The 23,343-nt window shown below is 35.8% G+C and overlaps 1 protein-coding gene, 1 long non-coding RNA gene and 1 other non-coding gene across 13 annotated transcripts in view; 2 read left to right on the top strand and 1 right to left on the bottom strand.

Annotated features, from left to right (window-relative positions):
* LOC135434283 (serine-rich adhesin for platelets) overlaps positions 1–23,343 on the top strand; it is a 47,804-nt gene that overhangs the window by 3,914 nt on the left and 20,547 nt on the right. For 8 of the 10 annotated variants that reach the window (XM_064690806.1, XM_064690810.1, XM_064690804.1 and 5 more), the window contains exon 2: positions 20,682–21,109. In XM_064690806.1, the coding sequence (XP_064546876.1) occupies positions 20,888–21,109 (222 nt within the window). In that variant the 5' untranslated portion in view covers positions 20,682–20,887. Of the gene's footprint in view, positions 1–20,391; positions 21,110–23,343 lie in introns of those variants that run through there. The other 2 variants (XM_064690814.1, XM_064690812.1) reach the window with 2 other exon arrangements.
* LOC135434286 (uncharacterized) overlaps positions 1–23,343 on the bottom strand; it is a 104,015-nt gene that overhangs the window by 71,131 nt on the left and 9,541 nt on the right. The gene's annotated exons all lie outside the window — the stretch shown is intronic.
* LOC135434346 (U2 spliceosomal RNA) lies at positions 12,501–12,697 on the top strand. The gene has a single exon (XR_010437223.1). It is a non-coding gene; the product is annotated as a U2 spliceosomal RNA (small nuclear RNA).

The raw sequence follows: 23,343 nt of genomic DNA, 5'->3' as shown, positions 1-23,343 counted from the left end.
GGAAATATGAAAAAAATAAAAATAAAACTATAATGCTCGCTTTTGGGTTGGATTCTCTCGCATTAATTTTTAGCTTAGACAGGATACAGATATAAATTGTTTCATAGAAAAGTTGCGAAGTCGCGTAACGAATGACATCAGGGATTGAAGAATTTCTAGGCTAGCTTCAAGGCTTTTAATTTGGGCTGCGATTTTCTTTGCACATGAGTTGTCTCAATCTTAAATCGACTTAATTACCGTCGTGTTCCTAATTAACTGTTCCGTACGATTTGAGTCAAGTTTGTTTCTTAAGTCTTCTGTTTTGACAATGCTTCTGTGGCATTGTCCGACATGAGTGCCTTTCATTTTTTCATCATGCTTAATTAAACCATAAACACCTCAAAACACGCTACCATATTCAACATATTGCCACCCATATGACAAGCGACCTACACGACTATTTTAGTCGTTTTTTTCCTTTTAGACAATGCCAATTGAAAGAGCAGCTAAAAACTGCAGCGGCTACACCTCCGCAGTTAGCAGTTAGCAGTCAACACTCGAAAATGAAATCGTAGCCCAACCTAGGACAAGTTTTTGTCTGATGTGGTGGGTTTACGTTTAGGTTAATCAATTTAAATTACCTTCAATTAGGCTTTTTGTTCACTTCGGCATTGTGAAAGAGATGTGAAACGAGAAATATGAAAACAATCTGTTGCATTGTCTATACTTTTAACAGCTCTTTAGTAACTCAATTCCAACCAGCTGAGCTTACATAAATATGTATATGTATATTAGAAATGGAAATTACAATTTTATTGCCGCTCGATGTGCCGGCATGCATCCAATTTGTAAAGCTCCAGCAGCTGGCCAGAAATTCATGTATGCATATTTATCTTTATGCCCGGGTTGGCCGAGCAGCCACACACAGCGCTTTACCCGGCAATTAAACATTTTATAGCTTCATTCGATATGCATGCTGGGCAGGCTATATCCCAGATGTAGGGCGGAGTAGGGGTGCACGGGCATCAATTTGTGTGTATGCAATGCGATGTTGTGGGTGTTGGCTCTGTTTGGGCCATAAAATGCAAATTTCTTTGAGTCATAAAATAATATGTAAGCGAATTGATTGCTCAGTTATCAGCGCAATGGGTGCAGAATCTGGCAAACGTAGATATATTTCAACATTATTTGCATTGCAAATTTGTATGCATTAAGAATTGAATTTTGATTATCGTTGTTACATTCTAATAAAATAATACTGCGCGGTATATTCTTTGTAAAAGTTTTAACACTAGATGATTCAATTAAAGTTCGCTCTGATAATGAGATATATAGCTAACAATATTTTTTTAAATAATAAATTAAGCTTTTCTAATAATCATAAAATCCATAAATAATAAAATTATAAATAATAGTATTATATTAATTTTAAAAACTACTTTATTTTGTTAATATATGAAATTTCTTCGGTAATTAACATTTTATATTTTTAATATGTAATAATTTTTGTAATATTAACAAACTTTAATAATGTCTTAAAACTTATATTCACCCAATGTAAAAGAAATAATCAAAAGACTTACGACACAAACTTGCCAATCCAAATTTAATCAGTTATTTGAACCATCGCAACTTGTTAATCGTGCATTTCCAGAGCTTGTCAGGTGAAAGCTGGTATAAATTGTTTTAGCAATTGTCTAAATATCAAAACCGTCGTCGCACGTCACTCGTCACACACACTCACACGAATACATACAATTTAAATGAGCAATCAAATCAGCACCCCGGCAGTGTCATTGAACTAACTAGGAGCTATCCAAGCAATGGCAGCCAGATAACTAAAAAAAACTCCAGTAGATCAAAGCCGCTTAGCAAAAAAGCACAAAAACTTATAGTTTATGGCTGCAGTCACACAAATCAGCGGCGATCGCCTTACAACTGACAACGCAAAATCGCTCAGGATTGATGACAAGTCGGCAATACCAAATGGCAATTATTAGTGTGTAGTCTAAAGCCTACCAGAGAGTGTCATAAAAACAACAGCGGCAGAAAACAGAGACAAAATGACAGCAAAAAAAAAAAAATGCAAAAAAAATTAACGAAAATGTGTTTATTGACGTCATTTGATGAAATCAGCAAAAAAAAAAACACAGGCGAGCAAAATGCGATGTGGAGAAAATTGCCAGGCCATGCCAGGCCAGGCCAAGCCGGGCCAGTGCCCCGCTCCATCCTCATTCCTATTGCCACCCGCTGAGACGGAGGCTGAGGTTGAGGCTGTGCGAATTGTTATAATTGCAAACAATTACAATGGCTATAAAGAGCGGAGCAGACTCGAGCTTTTGTACTACGGCCATTGTCTTGTCCGGTTTCGGTCTCATTGAAGACAATTTTTTGGCGAAATATTTGCAATGTCTAACTGCCAGCTAAAGCCTATAAAATGGCCAAAACAAAAAAAAACAAAAAAAAATCATGGCAATCCCATTAGATAGGGTCCAAGTTCGGCCAGGTCAGCCCAGCGAGCAGCTCCTGCTGCTGTCGCTGATTTTTTGCATAATTATGTGCAGAATTCTCTTTATTTCGCTTTTTGTATTTTTTTCATTTCGGGGAGAAGTTGTATTTCAACTGTGCTGCCAATTACCAGCATGAAGGTCTTTGACTGCGCAATCAGCAGCAGCAACAGCAAAAAACAACAACAATAACTAGAAAATTTGTAACATTTTTGTCTTAGTCGGAGCTCTTCAAGTTGTTGTTATTATAGTTTCGGCATTTTTTATGACTTGTTTTTCATGCTTTAATTTGTTTCGTTGTCTTTTTTTCCTCTGCTTTTTGTACAGCTTTTTTTTGCTTGGCAAACATTTATTTTGTTTTTGGTGTGTGTTTTTTTTTTTAATTTTTTATAGTTTATACTTATATATCTTTTATTTTTTGAGTGCTCCGGAGCTTTTACATTTCACGCTCTTGAGTTGATTGGCTTGCAAAATGCTTCAGTGCCAATGAAAATTGTTATAAGATCTCTAAGATATGTAAGTTGAATGTATGATAATGCTAATTAAATGAGAAGATTCAGGAAAATCCAACAAAAATTTGTTTTACTTTCAAGAAAATAATACTTTGTGCGTATGAGGAAAATAAATAAATAATTTGATTCTTCTATTTACATTTTATAATTCAATTCGTTTTGTTTTATTTTTTATTAAGCATCTCCGCATCTCGTGTCTGTTTTCACTTGCGCTTTCTGTTAGTGATTCAACAAATCAATAAATGTTTAATAATCGGAAGCTTAACACAATGCACAACCATTTTTCAATTAACTTCAACCACAAAATGCAATTAACTTTTACACGATTTCTAAAAAGAAAACAACAAGGCAGACTTCAGACTGCGATTTACCCGGTAACCCAGTTATTCAATGTTTCAAACAGTTGTTTAATTGACTACCGCACAAGAGCTAAACATTTCATTATGGTGCAGCTCAGACATATTAATTATACAATTAGGAACAAATTAATTAATATTAAGCAACAGGTATTTGTTTGAAAAGCATATTTATGTGCACAGGCAACTGCAACATAATTTGTATGCTGGCAATTCAATTTTTGACGTGCTAATGACTAATTAATAATTAAAAACAAAATAAACAAATCTGACAAATTGCATGTAGCACGCAAAATATACCTCGGAAATGGAGAACTTAATTAAGATTTTTAATAAAAAAACTACAGAAAAGATAAAAATATTTTAAAATAAACTATAATGTATTAATAATAAAAATTATTGTTTATATATAAAGCTTGTGTATATGCAAATTAGCTGCATGCAGAATGAATGAATTCAATGTCAAAGGTTAAAGAAACCTTATAAACAATAGACTATAATTTGTTAATAGTTTACAGCTGACTTTTAATATTACCATAATTTTTTACAGTTATAAAAAACCATAACGTCTCAGAAAAGAATATAAAATTATCGTCTCTGGACAATTATTTAAAGTAAGGTTAAATTATAAGTTGTACTAAGTTTTATCTTCGAATTCTGCTCAGAATATGGAATTTATACAACTAAAGGTCGTAAAGTTTTTTTTTTTAATATTAATTTCATGTGATATCCTCACTCCATTATTAGTTAAAAACAAACGTTTAGTTTAAAAAAATGTTAATTGGGCATAACCTAATTTACTTTAAACTTGACCTTTAAACTGGACAAAAATTTAATTATACTAACGCCCATACAAAAATGGCAAATCATGCGACTTGAATGCGTTTTTGGCGCGTTTTAAAACGCTTTAAATTCAATGTCTCAATTTTCATAATGGGGCTCCACTCAGGCAACAATTTCTATGCGCATTGCCAATAAAATTGTTTTTGGCCAAAAGAAGTTCAAGTTTAAAGTTAATAATGCGGGCTAATTGGGAATTATATAATGGGCCGCAGAGTGTGAAATATGTAAATTGCAGGCGGCGCACGTGAAGGCTGTAGTTGACCTAGAATCGCGAGTGCCGAGTATCGCGTATTGACAAAAAGAGCACATTGTGTATCGTTTGAGGTGCGAAAACAGGGTAAGGAAGTAAACAATTTTGAATTTGGAATCGGGCTGCTAGTGTTTGCCTGTTAATAGACTTGCCCTGACCTTCAAAATTAATTGACTCGATGTGTTGGTCGAGTACCTACATCATTTATGCTGTTATTACTTGTTTAGTCATGCTGCTAATGAGCCATGGGCAGGTTCAATGCAGGTTGAAAGCCCCGTTCAAATTATCAGCCATACACAAGTTAATTTTTGGGGGATTGGCCCAACGCCGCATGTGGCTCCGCTGTGGGTATGTGTGTATCTGTTGCAGGCCTGCAAGCATTTTGGAGCTTTCATAAGCACCGTTACCTAATCTCGGTAGCGGTGTCCAAAATTGCGGAACTGCAATATAATTTTACAGATTTTTCATATGCCTTCATCCACTGCTGCAGTTGCGCCACTCTAGAGACAATAAACGTAATTTTCTTTATAATAACAACAAAAGGAAAATAGCATTGCTTTTTATCTTGTTTTCATTCTGCCCGCTGTCGCTTTCACTTTTCCACTTTTCCTTACAACTCATTCGTATTGATTATTGCCTATTGACGATCTGCACCGTGTGATTTTTGCTCATTTCGCTTAAGTTTGCTTGAGTCTCGATCGGGTTCCATTTCTCTCTCTTTCTAAACTGAAACGGGCTGCCTGGGGGATAGCCAAAATGAAAAGTTTCGCTTTGCTATTTGTCATAATTAATTTTTTGCGCTTTATTATTTAATTTGAAGACAACAGCGTCTATGCCATTGCAGACCATGAAAAACTCATTCGTATCGCCAATGAGCATATGTTATAGATAGATCGACTTTTTATAGGTGCTCCAGTTCGAGCTTTTAGGTGAAAGATGTGCTGGCGTTTATTTTGGACACCGTGTGATGATAAATGAGCCAGAGCAAAAGCGTATATCAAATTTTAAGATTTATGTTGGGAAAGGAGCGTGGTAAAAGACCAAAGGAATCGATTGATTTAGGTGTTAAAAGCAAAATGATAATTACAGATTTAGGGCAGTAACCGATAAGTTTGAGAGATTATTATGTCAACTCAGCTAAACTGAAAAACACCTAAATAAAAAAATAAACACAAACAATTTATTTTGTTGACTAAAATCTACTATTAATTTATGTAGAAGTATTAATTTATCATTTTTTTAAATTCATTTGAGCTAATTTTCTTAATTTTATTTAATCATTTATTTTGTTGAAGTTAATAGATGGAATCATAATAAAGAAATGATTTACCATTTCCAGATTTTTTTAAACTTTTCTTGGATATAAAATCAGAAAATATATATTTATTTGCATTCTAGTAACAATGAGCTTTCTTTGATTTCTTTAATAGATGAGGTCATAAAATGTGAAGGTATTTCCTCTATGCACTTGTCGTGTACTTGTCAGCTCTCAAAGTAAAACTCAATTCATATGCCAATGTATATTCCACTTGATATACTGATGTCATCTGTTTAAACACTTATTACAAGTCATTACAAAAAACATCTCATTAGACCCAAATGGAAGCAATACTATATGCAGCTCCTTCCGTTCATGAGTTGCTCAGGCAAAGCTGCAGCTTTTCAAAATCCAAACGAGCTGCATGACTAAGCCAAGTCTCGCTGGCCACTAGCCGCTGGCGTTGGCCAGGCGTGTTAATCAGCAATTTAGAATATTTTGCTCAAGCCGAAAGCAAACAAAAAGGCCCAAACCTGGGCCAGAAAATAAAGTGAGGGGAGGATTTGAGACTCCCTTCAATGCATTTCCATTTCCTGTACTGTAGTAACATTTGTTGCAGCAGCTGTTCCAGCTGCTGTTAGAGTGTTGTTATGGCATTGCCTTGCATTTATCATGTGGTTCACATAAAAGCCCTTAGAGCAGCACCGACAACAACGGCAGCAACAATAACAACAAGCTTCGCATTGATTTCCTTTTTGCTATCTTGACAGCATTAACTTTGTTGCTGCAGCAGGAGACGGCGAGGAAGGGGGTGTACGCGGTGGGCGCAGCGGCCACACTTCGACAGAGACAAACGAAATAAATGCGCGATCGGGCGATAAACTATTTTTAAAGACAGCTACAAAGGAACAAGCGAAATAACAGCAGAAACAGCAGCAGCGGCAAAAAATAAGTAAACGTTTTAAGAGTGTCTGACTCAAAGATACCCTTTAAAGTAAATATGGGTGCCATAGGGCTGACTATAATATTTATTTAACTTATTTAATTATATAATTACTGTTGGATCTTCATTGAATGAATAATAATAATAATTACTCAACTTTTTGTATATAATTAAATAATGTTATTAATGCTAGGCATATATGAAACGATCTTCAAATAATAAATTATGATTAATTTTAATGAAGAAAAAAATTAAATTAGATACTTTTTCTTTTCTTGATTTAGAAACAATCTGTTTTATTTTCTGATATATCGAAGACCATATAAATTGATATTACAAAATATAAATCTTCTAATCTGTAGTATACATAACTACTTAAAAAAAAATATTTATGTGATAGTTGCCTGGTTCGAATGTAAGCCCAATTTCATGATTCCCCATTATTGCAATTTTTATTGACAGGGTATAAAATAAGACAACTCAAAATGATTTCTCACACAGCGAGACAGAGACAGAGAAAGAAAGGCCTAACAAGCTGCAGCACTTAGGCAGCCTGTAGTCCCAGGTTGAGATTCTTCAGCAAAAATAAACCCTCACTTCACCCCTACCTCCACCCCTGTACCGTTTGTTTGTATTTATAAGGCCTTGGTTAGCTTTAAAAGGAGCTGCAGCTTATTTCCTGCTGCTGCAAAATAAAAATTCTAAGCAGCTGCCTCAGCCTCAATAGCATCCTTTTGTCTTGGCCAAGGTAAGAGAAGAAGAAGAAGCAGACGCTGGCAGGCAGACAGCCAAGACTTGGTGGCTTGTTAGGCTCTGTGTTGTGGCTTGTCTGCCGTTTCTAGTTTGTCGTTGACCATTTTTAGCTTTTTAAGTACTCTTTGGTCATTGTTAAGTACTTTTGCGTGTCAGGCAGCGCTCGACAGGCGCTGCCTTCTGGGACCACATGTTTTAGCTGGTTATTTATGGGCAAAGTGTCAGCGCTAATCAAATGCCAGCCATCTAAAACTATTTGGAATATAGTGTATCTTACAATTGGCATTGTTTGGCCAAAAAGGTCATAGAACTAAAGCATCTGCGCGTATGTAATGCAACCACCCCCGCCACCGATTGCTCATAAAGATCAAAATCTTTATAGCCCGACGAAGACGTGCACTTAAGTATTTTGGTCATTTCCATGTTTGAGACAGTTCCAGTTCCTCAAATTTTTTTTTAAACTTTTATATATATTGTATCTCAGCTTAAGCGGCCATAAGCTGCAGTTTTATGGCCAACGTGTGGCTCATGTGGAATATGGCATAATGTGGCCCGTTGCTCAAATGCCCAAATCACCAATTGAATTGAAAAACTGACCAACAAAATATGACGCAATGCCGACAGATCTTTTTTGATCTGGGCACACGTGTGCGGAAAAAAATTTGTCATCATCGAAAAGCCGCCCACGCTTAGCCAGCATAGGTCGGAGGTGGGGTGGGGATGATTTTATTACTGATCCGCATAGAACGTGGCGTTAGGTAACTCGAGCTTTCGAACTGTGGCTCATTCGGTGACTGGCACTCATCACTCACACATCGAGAGATTTTGAAGCCGAGCTACCTAACCTTACTCAATCACAGATGAAAGAGGCTGATGGGAAGCACAACTGTGGCTGCGGCTATTGCGAAACGAGTTCTTCGAGTGTGGTACGGGTCAACGCCATAGAACAACGGCATATTGACAATCGATATGCAAATTAGACAGTTTTTGGCTGTGCCTAAGCAAAAAGGTTGCCAATAAAAGTTGAGGGATGCGAAACACAGAGAATACCTAATTTCATTTGAGTTAACCTAATGAGTTATTAAGTTGAGTAAATATCGTGATGGAATTGGAAATTATACTAAAATAACAGCACAACTGTACAATAAAGTAGGCAAATAGTGTGTGAAAGATATTTGGAATATAGCCTTAGCATTGAGCTGTCACAACAATCTTAAGTCGACAGACAATATTTCAGCTACTTAAGAGATCTGATACGGTTTTGGCTAAGCAAGCAAGTTTTTCAAGCAGGAAGATGATGCGACTGGTCTTTAATTGATTTTATAAACAAATTATGTCAAAATATTTTAAATGAAATTATATTAGAATATTATATAACACAAAATGTCACCTTGCTACCGTTCTATTAGTGAAAGTAATTATATAATGTTAAGATTTTTCGAAGAGACTTATTATTGTTATTATGTATAAATATATAAATCATATAAATATAATTTAATAAAATATAAGCGATTGCACTCAAATTGTTTTATAATAGAAAACTGTTCCAATTTTTCAAGGAAATTAACTGAAATTATAGAAAACTTATGATTTGGCTTTCTTAAAGTTGTCCCAATTGAAAGAATAATAAAAATTGTTTTACAATGAAATAATAATTTAGTTTACATTTATGGTTCTTCTATTTTAGGATTAGAAAATTTTACTCAATGATAATTTTTGCACATCCGCTTAAGTCTCTATTGCTCACATTAATCAAAGCCCAACATGTTTTCTATAAGCAACAAATTTTTCGCTAGTTGCCCATATTTAACGCAATTGGATTAATTATAGCCCAGCTATCTGCCCACTTTAAACATGCATTCAACTTATCTTATAAGCCAAAATGAACACAAGACCATCCTTTGCTTTGGCAAACACTGATATATTCGAACCCATTTATGTAAATCCGCTTGTCCAACTTATAATCAGGCTATGGGTATCTAAGCAGCTGCCACCCAGCATTAAAAAGAGTTTTGCTCGGCATTTTGCGCAGATTTCATGCAAATTCCGCCAACACCATATGCAAATCTGGCTATCTACTTTATGTAGCTGTTCAATTTTTGCATGTTTTCAATTTTTTTTTTTTTTTTTTGGTTTTGCTTTATCCAATTAAGGGCATACAAAAGACTCAGGCGACAAACGCGCCAACATGGCGATAACTGCAAATTTTTGGGGGCTTTCAGTTGAGTTTCAAGGCTGACCAACAGAAATCAATCAACAAATGCCGCTAAATTATTATGTAAATTATAATTTCTTATTGTCAGCTGTGCAACAAAAAAAAGTAAAAGTGTTAAATTGTATGTTGCCAACAGCCATAAAAATCATTAAGAATGCGGATGTCAAGGGATCACAGCTTTAAGATACCTTAAACTTACTTAATATAAGGTGTAAGGCATTAAATGGCTAGTTCATGAAACCTTGGGAAATTAATTTCAGTCTGCTGCGTGTATATACTTTCATTTTTAGACATCAGAATCTGGGTCAGCGGCAATTAATTTTAATGATTTGTCAGTCTGTTTAGGAGTTTCTACACAGCAATTAAGTCTGGCGTAAATAGCTCTTCAAAATCTGCTCAAACAACGCAGTAAAACAAAGCTACAAGTAAAACTCAAGTGGGAGAAAAAAGACTTAAGATTGGTCAAGTTTTTAAACTCAAAAAGAGCCTCATTGCAGTCACTGCATATATTTTAGTTCACTAAGCTAAGCTTTCAAAACTCTTTAAGAATTGTATTTGCCTTCGTTAAGCTTTTATTCACCTTTAAAGTCTATAAGTAAATTAGGCTTTGACCAACTTGGTATTATTTTTATTTAGTACAAACATTTCTGTGGACTTTTTGGGAAAAACATACACATATTTTTAACCTCTAAAAAATTTATCTTTTTTAAATTTGTCTTAAGAAAACTGCAGCACCCACTACATAAGCTATATACAACCCATTCCCTTGCACATATAGGGTATATAAATATTTTTGCAAACTGACCACAGATAAATCAGCTCATATTTCACTTTCAACAAAAAAAAAAAATCAGCACACAGGCCAAGACTTGTTGACCACACACAGAAACCTTAACAAGTCGCTGGCATTTCCGTTGTAGGCGTCGCATGTAATTAACTTTTGGCCCTTCGAGTAGGGTTACCAAACCAATTCCCCCTATTCGTCTCATATCCCACAGACGCTGTGTGGCAACTTTTTTCCTGTGCTCGTTACGCTTCATTTAATATGCAGTTCCTGAATTCGGTTTTTACTTGTGTCGGAGATTTTTTATGATTTTGTGAGCTGTTCGGCGGCGGTTGCGGCTCATTTATTTTGTCACATTGCACCGCATGCGTGGGCGTTTTTAGGGGGTGTGGCTGTACGCTGTAACGTATGTTGGCTTGATTTCGGTCGTCTGATAAGTGCCGTTTGCTGACTTTATTTATGGGCCAGTTACCATTTTGGCAGTCAGCCTGAAGGCGGGCTAAACGTTGTAAACTTTATTAGCAGGATATGACAAAGCAGGCGCCTGCAAATGTAAATCAATTTGGTGGAGGGTTGTGCCTCTTATTCTACCTACAAAATTGGTACATTGAATTGGTGTTGAGACATTTCCAAGGTGGTTTAAAAGTAATTGTAGAATTTAAATGTTAGAATTTTTTTATATTGATGGTAGATATCTTTTTAAGATAATATAACATTTTTACAAAATTAGTCTAGTATGTGTATGACATATCTTAAAAATATCGTTTTCAAGTTGAAATTGCACTGAATGCAATAATTTAATTTAATTAAGTTATTATTATTAATAAAGTCCTTCAATATTATATTCAGTTATAAACATAAGAAACATAATAAATATTCATTTCATTACTCTTTTGTTGTTATTATATATTGTTAAACAATTTCTTTCTTCATTCTTAATGTTCTTTCTATTCATTTTTACCCACTAATAAATGAGGTTGCGGGGGTTTTCTGTTCTTCTGTAAACATTTTTTTAGTTACACACCCACTCATCCAAGAGAACTTTCAATCTCCCAGACTTGTTAGGCATTCAAATTTTTGCACGCAAATATCATTCACCAAGTACCTTTAAGTATTTTAAAGTACTTACTCTCAATAAGAAACCAAACAAAAAAAATAAGAAATAATTATGTGAAAAGAGATTGAAATAGCAATAAAACAAGAAAAAAAAAACAACTTTCACCTACGCTTCTGTGCTATGAAACAGATCTCTGACAGATTTTGCGCTGCTTTATGACACATTCGCAAAACTTCTAGAGACCAAGTCTGGTCTCAATTGCCAGCCGCACAATGGCCAATGGAAACAACTTAATCAAAGTAAAGCAAAGCCGTAAGTTTCGAGTACTCATATATGTACTCGCATTGGGTGCTCTATAATTATATGCATGGTGGGTAACATGAAAGTCGTTATTGGGGCTTAAGTAAAGAAAGTTAAAGATTTTTTTGGTCTATTGTCAACTGGCAAATGGCCGTAAAAATAAAAGCAAATTTCGCACATTATTCAACTGTTCTAACACAATACAAATGAAAGTGTGGCATCAATGGCGAATGGAAAAGAAAAGTCCAAAAATGGGCGGTAAACGCCCGAATTGGCAGCACTTAAGTGACAGTTGATGGACAGCAGTTGGACGAGGGAAAAGCAGCCATGGAAAGTGGATCAGCATCAACAAAATCAAAACTAAAGGTCGTACATTTGATGTGCATTAACAAGGCACAGTCTCTTGATTTATAGAAAAGTTGCAATTCTTTTGAATCTTCTCAATAAATATTCTTATTTTATAATTTATTTCTAATAGGCCCGGCAAAAATGCAGCCAGGCGCAATAAAAAATTTCCGATCAATATATACCAGATTTATCAAACCCGTAGAGAGACAAGCTAGCATCAAGAATCTTACCCAAATAACGCCAAAACTGTTAAGGAATTATTTAGAGAAAGGATGGTTTAATCCACCTCTAAGTAGGCAATACGATTTTATTTTTACACACGTGCATCTCAAAAAATTCACAACTGGTTATAGTTACTGGCATATGGAGACTTTTAAGGGAATAGTTTGGAAGTTATCGCTTCTCGGCCTAATGGCTAAGATCAAAGTGTATTATCTGTTCTTATCAGCTTAACATCTGATAATTTCTCCATTGGAGAATAAAAATTGGTTAAACTGATTTTTGAAATTTGACGGATCGCTGGGAGCTTGGTCCACCTCTGTCAAGGGTTGGCTCGGTATTGCAGTAGCGCCGGGACTTCAGCCCAACTGAATAATAAATTCGTAACTCAATTTCAAAGGCTCCAAGTGCATTTTTTTTATATATGGGTTTGTTTCAATTATCAAATCTACAGCACGCTCAAAGTTATACAAATATTTGAAAAGAGGGTTTCATCTCCTTTATCTGAGTTATAAGAAAAGTACTCGACTGAGGGGAAAAACTTTGTGGTAACCAACAAATACCCATTAAACGGGCGAGATAAGTTCACTATGCTTAAGTTGGTGACATAAAAGTTCACACAATCTAGAAATATTTATTTACCCCTTTATATCTGGCTTATAATTATATGCAACAGCAGCAGTTATCGCCTATTAGATATGCAAATCAAAACACAGTTTGCAATCAACCCTATCACATAAATTAGTTAACAAGTTGCTGTTATTTGGTTTCGACTGTGTGCATATACATATGCGATCGTCAGCATTTTGTTTGTGTACAAATACAAGTCTAATCTTATCGCTTGGCGAGCCAAAACAGGCACATTCACAACCATTTAAAGTACCTCGTGGCGAGTACGTCATTGAACTTGACTTTGAAGGCGTTCCAGTTTTAGTTTTAGAGCGCTGCTCAAGTTATGACACTCGATGTCAGTCACATACGCAGGGCGGACAGATTTACAGATACACAGATACACAGACACAGCTACAACTAAAGCAACAGACACACACGAAACATGCGACTATGTAGATGCGCCAGAAACCTGTTATTAAAGTGCAAGTGTAGCTGTAGCTAAGCATGATGGCCATTTAATTGTAGCCCCCAGAAGGCAGCTCAAAAATTTAATTTTAAAGAGCAGCTGCATAAATCGTACTTGTATATGCCAATAAAAATATATATATATATATATATATATAAATATAAATATATATATATATATACCATCAAATTTATACATATACCGTATACGTGGGCGTTTCTGACCGGGTAACCAAAGTATGCCGTTGTCTGAGGCCTCACATCGCCATGCTAATTAAGAAAATATATAATACGTATTTGTATATACATATAAATATTCTCGCTATGTAAATCGAGCTCGAAGTGCGTTTGCGTTTCGTCATGAAATACTCCCCGGGGTTTGCGTAATGACTCACAAATTCTGATGAATATAAAAGAAATCGCAAGGGTTTTTGCCAGTTAACAAGTTTGGCTTTAATTTTTTGTGTGCCCATTACAGCAAGTTCGGTGCTTAAGTCTTTTGTTTAAACTGACATATAACTTGTCCCAGAGCTCGGAAGATCTGTGTGTTAATAAAGCGCAATTACCGCTGCAAAATATTGTTGCTGCCGTTAGCCTGTCCGAAATTACACAACATAACGGTTAATTTAATTGTACGTCAGTTCTTTGCAGCACAAAAAAAAATTAACAAAAACGAAACAAGGTTGAGAGCAATTTTGAAATGCATTTCAGAAGTTAAGGAACAAAAATATATGTAAGAAACAAAAACTGTCAGGCAATTCGTCAGTCTGTCAGTTTTTTGACAGCTCAAATTATTCGGTTTTTTTTTTGTTTTGTTTTTGGTTCTTTGTTTGTTCTGTTTTGTGCTTTCGGTCGAATAATTTCAATTTTCATACTTTGTTTCGCATTTCAGTGCAATTTTTCAGTTGCATGCGGAAATAATCGGCGCAGCTGGCTCCGGCTTCATTATCATGTTGAGCAGAGCATATTACGAATAAATTTATGAAATTAGTGAGCAGATGTGGAAGAGTAGCTGCCTAATTTGTGAAAGTACATAGCTAACAAATTGGAATATTATTATTTTGGTACATACTGATAAAATCGCGTCAATTCGTTCGATAAGTATAAATAGATATATAAATATAAATAGATAAATATATGTTTATTTGCTAAATTTGGTGCAATATTAGAATGGTATTGTAATTTTTACATTGCATGTCCTTTTTATAATCAGGGCATGAAATATATCTATATATTAATATAGAGCTCAAATACCTAATTTTTATTATTGTAGATTATATTTTTGAGGTCGTTTGACCTCGACGATTTGTTCAAATGTATTCAAAATTGTACAAAATTGGCATTTTCCTATTATATTATAATACAGATTTAGTACATCTTATTTGCGCAAAAAGTTTTTTTTTGACAAAATACCTTCGTTCAAGTTCAAACACAAATGTAAATTATGTTTTACTTTCACACCTGAAAAAAATTATGTCAAATTGTTCAGTCATTGAAAAATCAACTAAATATCCCAACTTTGCATATCAAACAAAAATCTGCAGACTGTTCGCATTTAATGGGCACACAAATAACAACAAGAGTCGCACATAGCTGTCATTTGGGGCTTTGTTGAGCTTTGCTGCTAATCAAAAGCGTAAATATTTGACTTATTGTCGAAAATAAAAACAACAACAACAACAACTAGACTCGTGAAATGAAGTCAAGCGCAAGTGTTAAGAAGTAACGGTAGCAAAGCAAACTTAACGTAAATTACCAACAATTTGTGAGCGATGATTTCCAAAAGGTTTTTCACAGCGCCAACTTTCACGTCGCACTTTCTGAACACTTTTAGCCGGGAAATTACATAAGCGTCGGCTCCAATTTCATGAGACATTACGCATACGCATCGGCGATGCGAATTTACGCATACGACATGTGCGAAATTAACACCACACAAACACACACTCAAGCACACGCACACACAGTTTAGTAGGCGTTGCAGGAAATCATAAAATGTAATTTTCATTAGACGGAAGATATAGTGCTGTCTATAATATATCTGTTACTTTTGTCACAACAGCAAGTCGGATAAATTATAACACAACAATTACCAGTTTTCGCTGGAATTGTGGGCAGAGTGTGAATGTCTGAAAGGTGGAAACTTTTGTACCAAACAGTACATACAAATATACTCAAAAGTTTGTCTGCGCTTTTGGCACACTCAATTATGTAATTTTGTTTGCAATTTGGCAAGACAAAGGCGGGCAATGAAAAATATGCAGAGAATTGTCCGCGTGTAACGTGCAGCAAACCAGTTGCCATTCATTTTACAACTGTCTAACAGCACATTACATTAACAAAGCCATAAATTTCTGTTCAATAAATGTCGCTTAATTAAATGCAATTGACTCATTTAACTAATTAATCAATGCAAATAACCGGAGAACGCCCACAAGCAGCAAGTGCGGGTGCTCAACGGGTCGCCTTATAATGCGCCATATAATTAAAAGATTTGCGCATTTGCCTAGCCACACCCCCCACCCTCAGCTACCCATGCGGAAGTCGGAGTAAGTCCAAAAGATACATTTGCGTGTACACAATAACAGACGCTAAACGAAAGCATTGCGGTGCGCGGCGACCACAAAATAGTTGAAACAATTGTAAATAGGTAAAAAAAAAAATATATTAAAAATGAATTTATTTTCCAATAGAAAAAAGCCGCAAACAAAACATCTTAATAAAACCAACAACAACAATAGCACAGCCTCTGGTATCGAGTTAGATTTATAATATGGATAAAATGACGCAGACGGAAGCACAAAAGCACACAAATTGCCAGCCAACTTGCGGTTTTTATATGAGAGTGTATGCATATAGCAAGCTCTATATACATACATAGATATATACATATGTATATATATATATATCACTTGAAGTACGGGGCGTTGCTTTTTAATGTGCGGCACTTTAATCAAAAAGTATTTATAATTGAATTGTAGCAAGAGTTTTGCTGAAAGATTGAGCCAAACATCAAAGAGATTTCAGATACTGAAAATTGAGACATGTATATTGTACGTGCATATATGTATAAAAATCGGCCAATGTTTGAAGTCAAAGATTAATGCTGAAAGGAGAACAGATAAGCATAAAACTTAAATAAATTGACAAAGCAAGGAAGTAAATAATTGTTGCTGAGCGTTAATTAAAAGATATGTGCAGATTTCAGAAAAATAGGAATTTAAAAATTTTAAAAAAGAATAACATTTTGTATTTTATTAAAATTGCGTGCTATACAAATTAACAACTTTTTTTTTAAAGAATTTCCATTAAGCCTATTAAATTATTTACCATTGAACACGGTAAAAAGTATACGAATATCATATCTTATAGGATTGCAACATTTTATGTCATTAAAATTATCTAGCTATCGACAAATCTGTAGCAAATAATGATATATAGCACTGAGATATTTGTTTTTTTTATGTATATCCAGTTTTTGATTGGTGTCGCCTTGCTTGCTACCGAAGTTTTTTCACACTTGCAACCAAGTTTGTTGCCTAAGTCTTTAGTATTTATGGTGGCTGTCAAACTGACGCATGGTCCGACACGCGCGTGCTTCTGTTTCTGTTTGTATTGAGAAAATTCAAATAAGAACACACGAAAAAAACACATACGACTGTGCGCCAATTATGCAAATCTTTGAGTCCAACAAGTGAACTGCAAACAAACAAGATTTGCATATCGGTCAATTGTTGCACGATTTTTGTTGCGCACGCGCTAAAAATAACAAAACTGAGCCGCAACGATTTTGAAACAGATTCTTTTTACCCATAGGCTTTTTAATTGACATATTTTTAGCTATGTTACTTTTTTTTCTGTAGCTTACTTACGCACTTTCAATGCCACTGTGTGACGCCTGCTCGAAATTCCGTTTAAAAATAAATATGGCCAAGCATTTTTACACGACTCAACCCACACGTTGGCGCTATTTTTAAATAAATCAATCAGCAAACCAAAAGAAATATATACAAACACCCATTTTTGCGTATTAATTTGTCAAATGTAACACAAAACCTAAAAAGACGGATTAACCTACATAAAAATCAATATTTTTAGCCAAATTTTCAAGTGCTCCGCTATTACGCATCGATTTGATATGCAAATGCAAAAAAAACCCCAATACATTTATGTACCCAATCCAAGTTCAGGTACAACCACAAACAGCAAATCGACTTTCATTTTAGTAATTATGGAATATAAATTATATATTTGTTTATAATTTTTTGCGGCTTACTCTTCAGCTGAGTGAATGTCAAAAGCAAACTAAAAAAATATCTAAAATATTTGAAACTATAACAACTTACAAAAAGAAAGAAATTCATCGTAATATTATTATTCGCACTGACCTTCGCAATAGCTGGCGCTGTACATGCTCGTAAAAGGTCTGCTATGATTACAAACTAGACTTGAACGTCTCACGTTTGCCAGTGGCTCCGGGTGGCAATGTGGTTTTGTGGTTACATAGCGAACTAGTCCAGAACTAAACCACATAACTGGAAAGTTGTATGGGTTACGCTCTCTAGTGGGGCTAAGCATAACCAATATGTACGTAGTATATATATTAGTATATATATTATGCTTGAATATAATCATTTGCAACTTTTTTTTAAATAAAACGAAATAAGTCAACATGAACGAACACAAATATATTTTTGCTAGCCTGGGTTGTTTGTCTATTTCCAAACAAACTTAATAAATTGTGGTATTTATTCGGTGCTTTTTTTTAAATACCACATTTGTTTCTGGCTATGTCTCTTTTTTTCTGTTAACATATATCACCACTCGCCCTGAAACAATTTATTTATAAAGTCCGCAGTTCAAAAGTTATTGCAAAGATTGCAGATAAAACACCTTAAAAGTCGGGTGAGAGGTGAAAAGACATACCTTTTACAAAAGAAGAATGGCAGAGATAAATACATTTTAGAATGTTGCCGAACACACGCACACACATATTAAGTTTATATTTACTAGCCCCTATCATTTGCCTAAATAGTCTGGGCGGCTAAGTCATAGGCAGCAATTAATACACGTTCGGGCGACTAATGCATACAATTTGTTTAAATAATGCTTAGCTGGTAGTAACCTTTGGCGATGACAAGTTCAGCGATAAGGCCAACAAATCAAATCCAGCGATTAGCCAGGAATACAACGGGAAAAATAAATTGGCAACGCGTGCACGCTGTGGCAACGCTGTGGTGCACAGCATTCAGCGTTGAAGTCTAATTATACATAATTGCGCATAATTAAAATTTAATTAACACAATCAAGAGCTGCTCGCACTCGCACTCGCACTCGCACTCGCGCTCGCTAAAACACACAAACACAGTGAGCCGCAAACAGAATTCAAGCCAAAAGTAAAACCGGCAAAACGTGTCCAATGTCGATGTGAATGTCTTTCGGCCAAGTTGCGTGCCGCATTCGCGAGTGAAATAGTGCAACAAATTTCAAGCATTTTCTTAGCAAGTAAATAATAACAACTTTTATTTCTTGCCAAGTGTTAAAGAGACTAGCACAACGCATTTGGCCAAAACCGAAACGAGTGCAAGTTCAACGGCGAAAACAAGTTTCACATTTTATTTGTTTTCATTTTATTTCATTTTACATTGTGCTCCGTTGGCCAACTCGCGCCAGCGTTATTGTCATCCCCCTTGTCCGCATATGAGGAAGTTAATGCCTGAGCAGCGATTCACTCTGCTCCACACGCAAAGATCAGCCAAAGAAAACCAAAGAAAAACTAAATAACAGTTACTATTTAGCGGACCGGCATTGCCGCCGCATTGCCTCTCCCATTAAATATGCAGTAAAATTGCTTTTCTTTCAAGTTGACCAACGGGCAAATAGGGGGAGCTAGCGGGCTAGTTGGTGTACAAAGTGGGTCTGGGACTGCAGCGCCAAGTCGGTCTCTGTGCTAAATTCAGTTAACTATTTAGCCAAACTGGCGTTTCAGTGTTAATGCCGGTTGAACACTTGTTTTGACAGTGCCACAGTGCACAGTGAGACTATGTTTGCGGTATTGTAAGCAAAAACTTTATATTGATAACATATGCTCTATGGTAAATAGAGCTGTAAAATGGGCTTTAAAAAAATAGTCTATATCAAATGATGATATAAGTAAAATAAACCTATAACTATTTAATAAAACTAATACTATAATGATTGAATTTTTAATGTTTTTTGGGGATCAGTTTGATCACTTTATGTCATGGAAAAATTAATGAACTACCTTTGATAATTCAATTTTTCAAAGATATTTAAAAAAAAATCTGCCATGAATAATAAAATTATACTTTGATATTATCTTACACACTTAAAAGTATATATTTAAGAAAAATTATTAAGAACATTTTATTATTTTCATTGTAAATAAGAATGATTAACTACAGTTATTATATGGTCACTTATGGGCCAGACGATGTCGTTGACCACGCCAAACCAAAAAGAAACAAAAAAGTGGGGAAAAAAATGATATTCTTGCGCAAGTTTGACAATAATAAATGGATGTGTGCTGTCATTGCGACAAGTACTGGTATTTTGGACAGTCGATTCTCCGACTGTCAGACCATCAAAATCAAATTAAATTAAGTACCCTAACAAAACATACACTGACAGAAATAAGTAGTTTACAAGCGGCTGGTAAGCCAAGCGGAAATAGACTGTGACATCCGCCGAGTGCTGACAGCTTCAACTGACAGTCATGGTTGGAAACAACGTGCGCCTCTGGATCTAACACATCCGCTGGACGTTGGCCACAAATTTAATTAGAAATCTGCACGGCTGTGACTTCAGGCGAGCTAGTTCAAGGCACTCGGTTTCCGGCAAAGCAAATAAAAAGCAAAATATATTTTCACACTTTGCAATATAATTAACTAACGAAATTTCTTTCTACTCTGCTCTTGTCATTTCAGCACACACACACATACACACACATGCGCTCAAATTGGACCGTGAAAGCAACAAAATCAAGAACAAAAAAAAAGTAATAATAGCAAAATAGAAAAATAAATAAAAGCAAACAGCCAGCAAAGCGTGCAAAAAGGAAAAGCAAAGAAAATTATCATAGTTAGCATAGAAGCTGGGCAGCCAGGCAGGGAGGTAGGTGCTACACAGTAGCTTGGCTAGAACGTCGAGAAAATGATTATGATGATAATAAATTAAAGTTGCCATTAATTTAGTAACGAAAACGGCTGTAGAAGGTAGCAGACGGTAGCATAATAACAATAAATAATAATTTGAAATAGGCAAGCGAATAGACAGAGCGACTTGGGGCCTGAACTGGAGAACTGGAGCCAGTGCAGCAGCCCTCCAACCACAAAACATACCATAAACAACTCCAACCAAGAGCAGCTCGAGCGCGTCGAGCGTGCAAATTAAAAGCGCACAGTAGCACGAAGGAGCAGAAGCAGCAGCAGCAACAACAACAACAACAACAGCCACAGACAGCAACATGGAAGTGGCAACAACAAACAATCACAGTCAGAGCCATCATCATCATCATCTTAGTGGTGGCAACGGTGGTGCTGGCGGCGGGGGCAACGGCGGTTCCCGTTCCCCGTTTCAGCGTGAGGTGCGTGAATGGCAACGCATCGATCCGGACACTGGAGCGCTGTTCAGCGGCCGCTTGGAGGCAGATCGCTGGATAAATGGACCACTGAACAGCTATGGCAAGGTAAGAAAGAGAGCTACAAACATATATACAACCCAAAGAAAATGCACAAATAAAAAATTTAAAATTGATTAAAATAAGTTCTCTTGAACCTAAGTTAAAGACTCGCCAGTCTTTAGCTAGGTTCTGTTAATATGTTTATATAAAAATATCACACTGAAATTTCATAAAAAATATTTTACGAAAAACGAACGAAAACTTTGTCAGGGCCTGTAGCACAAATTGATTTATCCACATGGATAAATTGCATTTATTTCCGTGCTTTTTAAAATTTTGTGGAAATATTACATATCCTGTCCTGTCCCGGCAGTCCGTGAAATTTTTGATCGAAACCTGCTTTTCTTCAGAAATTATGTTTGTTTTTTATCAACTATGCAATTCATCGCAAGAGAACTGCTTCTGAATTGTATCCTCATGTTTAATTTTTACAATGAAGATGTGTGCGGCTTCTCTTTTCAATCGTAATCAAGTAATCCAAACAACAGACCCCAGAAATTCTTCAAGTTCAATCCGAATTTTCAATCAAGGTCCAAAAGCTATAGATGCTATAAAGGACATTTCATCTGTTCTTATATTATCTAAGCTCTGGCTCTTTCCCTCGCATCCTTAATTTCAACTGCTTTTCTCACAGTGCATAGTGCGTTACCAGAGCTCTGATTGATGCCTAGGTGGAGGCCTAATTGTTGTAGCTTTTGTTTGCAGTCAGTATAGGCTTTTAGGTAAGAATGGGCATGAGCATTAAAATGAAATTGAAAGGCACGCTCCAGGCTGCAGCACTCTAAATGTAGAGGCGTCTACTAATTTAGTGCACTCCGCAGCGGGCTGGGCTATCGACTGATTGAGCTTGATTGCCAGTTTGGTTAGCTGCCTTTCGATTTTAATCAGTTAATAGTTTATTTAGCTATTTGGGACCAGCCCCAAAGAATCCAATGAAAAGACATTACTAAAACAATAAGAGAGTTTAGTGAGCTATGAGTTTTTTTACCTATCTTAAAGTAAAGTTAAAGCAGGGATAAATGTTAATAGTAAATGCATATAAGGAAACTGACTGATGAATATACAATATTACTTAAGTCATTCAGGATAATGGGTCATGTAGAGAAAGAATTTGAAGGATTGTTTAATATCATTTAAGTGCTTAAAAGAAGCAGTTTTATATCAAAGAAAGTAGCTAGACAGCTTGGTTACCCGCTCACTGCTAAGTTGATTACAATTAAGACTTTACAGTTTTAAGCTCTAAAGCAATTATCTATACCCAAAGATTCCATTGATGCCACTGGGCATGCGGTTCAAACCGTTAGCTACGCATAGCAAAAACTTTGATAGATACTTTGTATTCTGACGGTTTGGCTTTTGTGTGTCAGACAACTCTTCTTTGCCGGCGCGAGAAACTGCATCAGCGTTGACCATCTTCACTCGGGCATAACTAACAGGTCGCACGCACGAGCTGCTCAGATACTTCTGCACACACAGATATAAGGTACACACGCTGTGCCACTTATTAATCGATTTGCCAGATACAAATAACAAACGTACGAATCTTTCGAATTTATAATTGCCAAGCAAGAGCAAAACGCATGGCCAAGTCACTTGAATATTTCAGCAAGTGTTTATTTTGCCATTGTTTTGATTTGCTTTTGTACCTTTACCTTTCCACACACTCACACACATCTATACACACACACCTCGCTGTGGTAATTAATGCGCGTTCTTCAGATTTCACTTGTCTTTGGGCTATGCTTTTATACATTTTGTTGCCATTGATTGCTCTAGAATTTGTCGGTTAATTATAATGACGGCAGACGGACCACAGTTGGACAGCAGATTTTGCTTGCTCATTGAGTATCGAATATTGAGTATCGAGTACCGAATGACGAGGGCCGAAAGCCGGTGCCATCATGCCCGGAGTCGTGCGTGTGGCCAACTCAAGTTCACGGCTCAAGTGCCGGACGGCGGTTTAACAATTCGAGCGTATTTTATTTGGTTGCGAGAATTGAGTTTCTCCGAAATACTCTACAAAACTCTACTCTGCAAAGTTAATACCAATGCAATGACATCATCGTAGGGCGCAAGAGTGAACAACCTGTGTCAGTTTTGAGATCAATTCAATAAGAGTTCTGATAACAATTAGCAAAGCAAAATCAACAAACTTTTTGATGCTGTCATATTGCTTTTCAAGCATTCGATTTTAATTGATATTTTTCTATAGTTTTCTGGTTTCTGTTTTAAGGTCAATT

This window comes from Drosophila montana, unplaced genomic scaffold (assembly GCF_035044405.1).
Source record: "Drosophila montana isolate Dmon_TW-CO22-7 unplaced genomic scaffold, ASM3504440v1 contig_3286_1, whole genome shotgun sequence".
NCBI lineage: Eukaryota > Metazoa > Arthropoda > Insecta > Diptera > Drosophilidae > Drosophila > Drosophila montana.
Note: the sequence above shows the minus strand (reverse complement) of the source record. Positions and strands in the feature narration are given on the sequence as shown.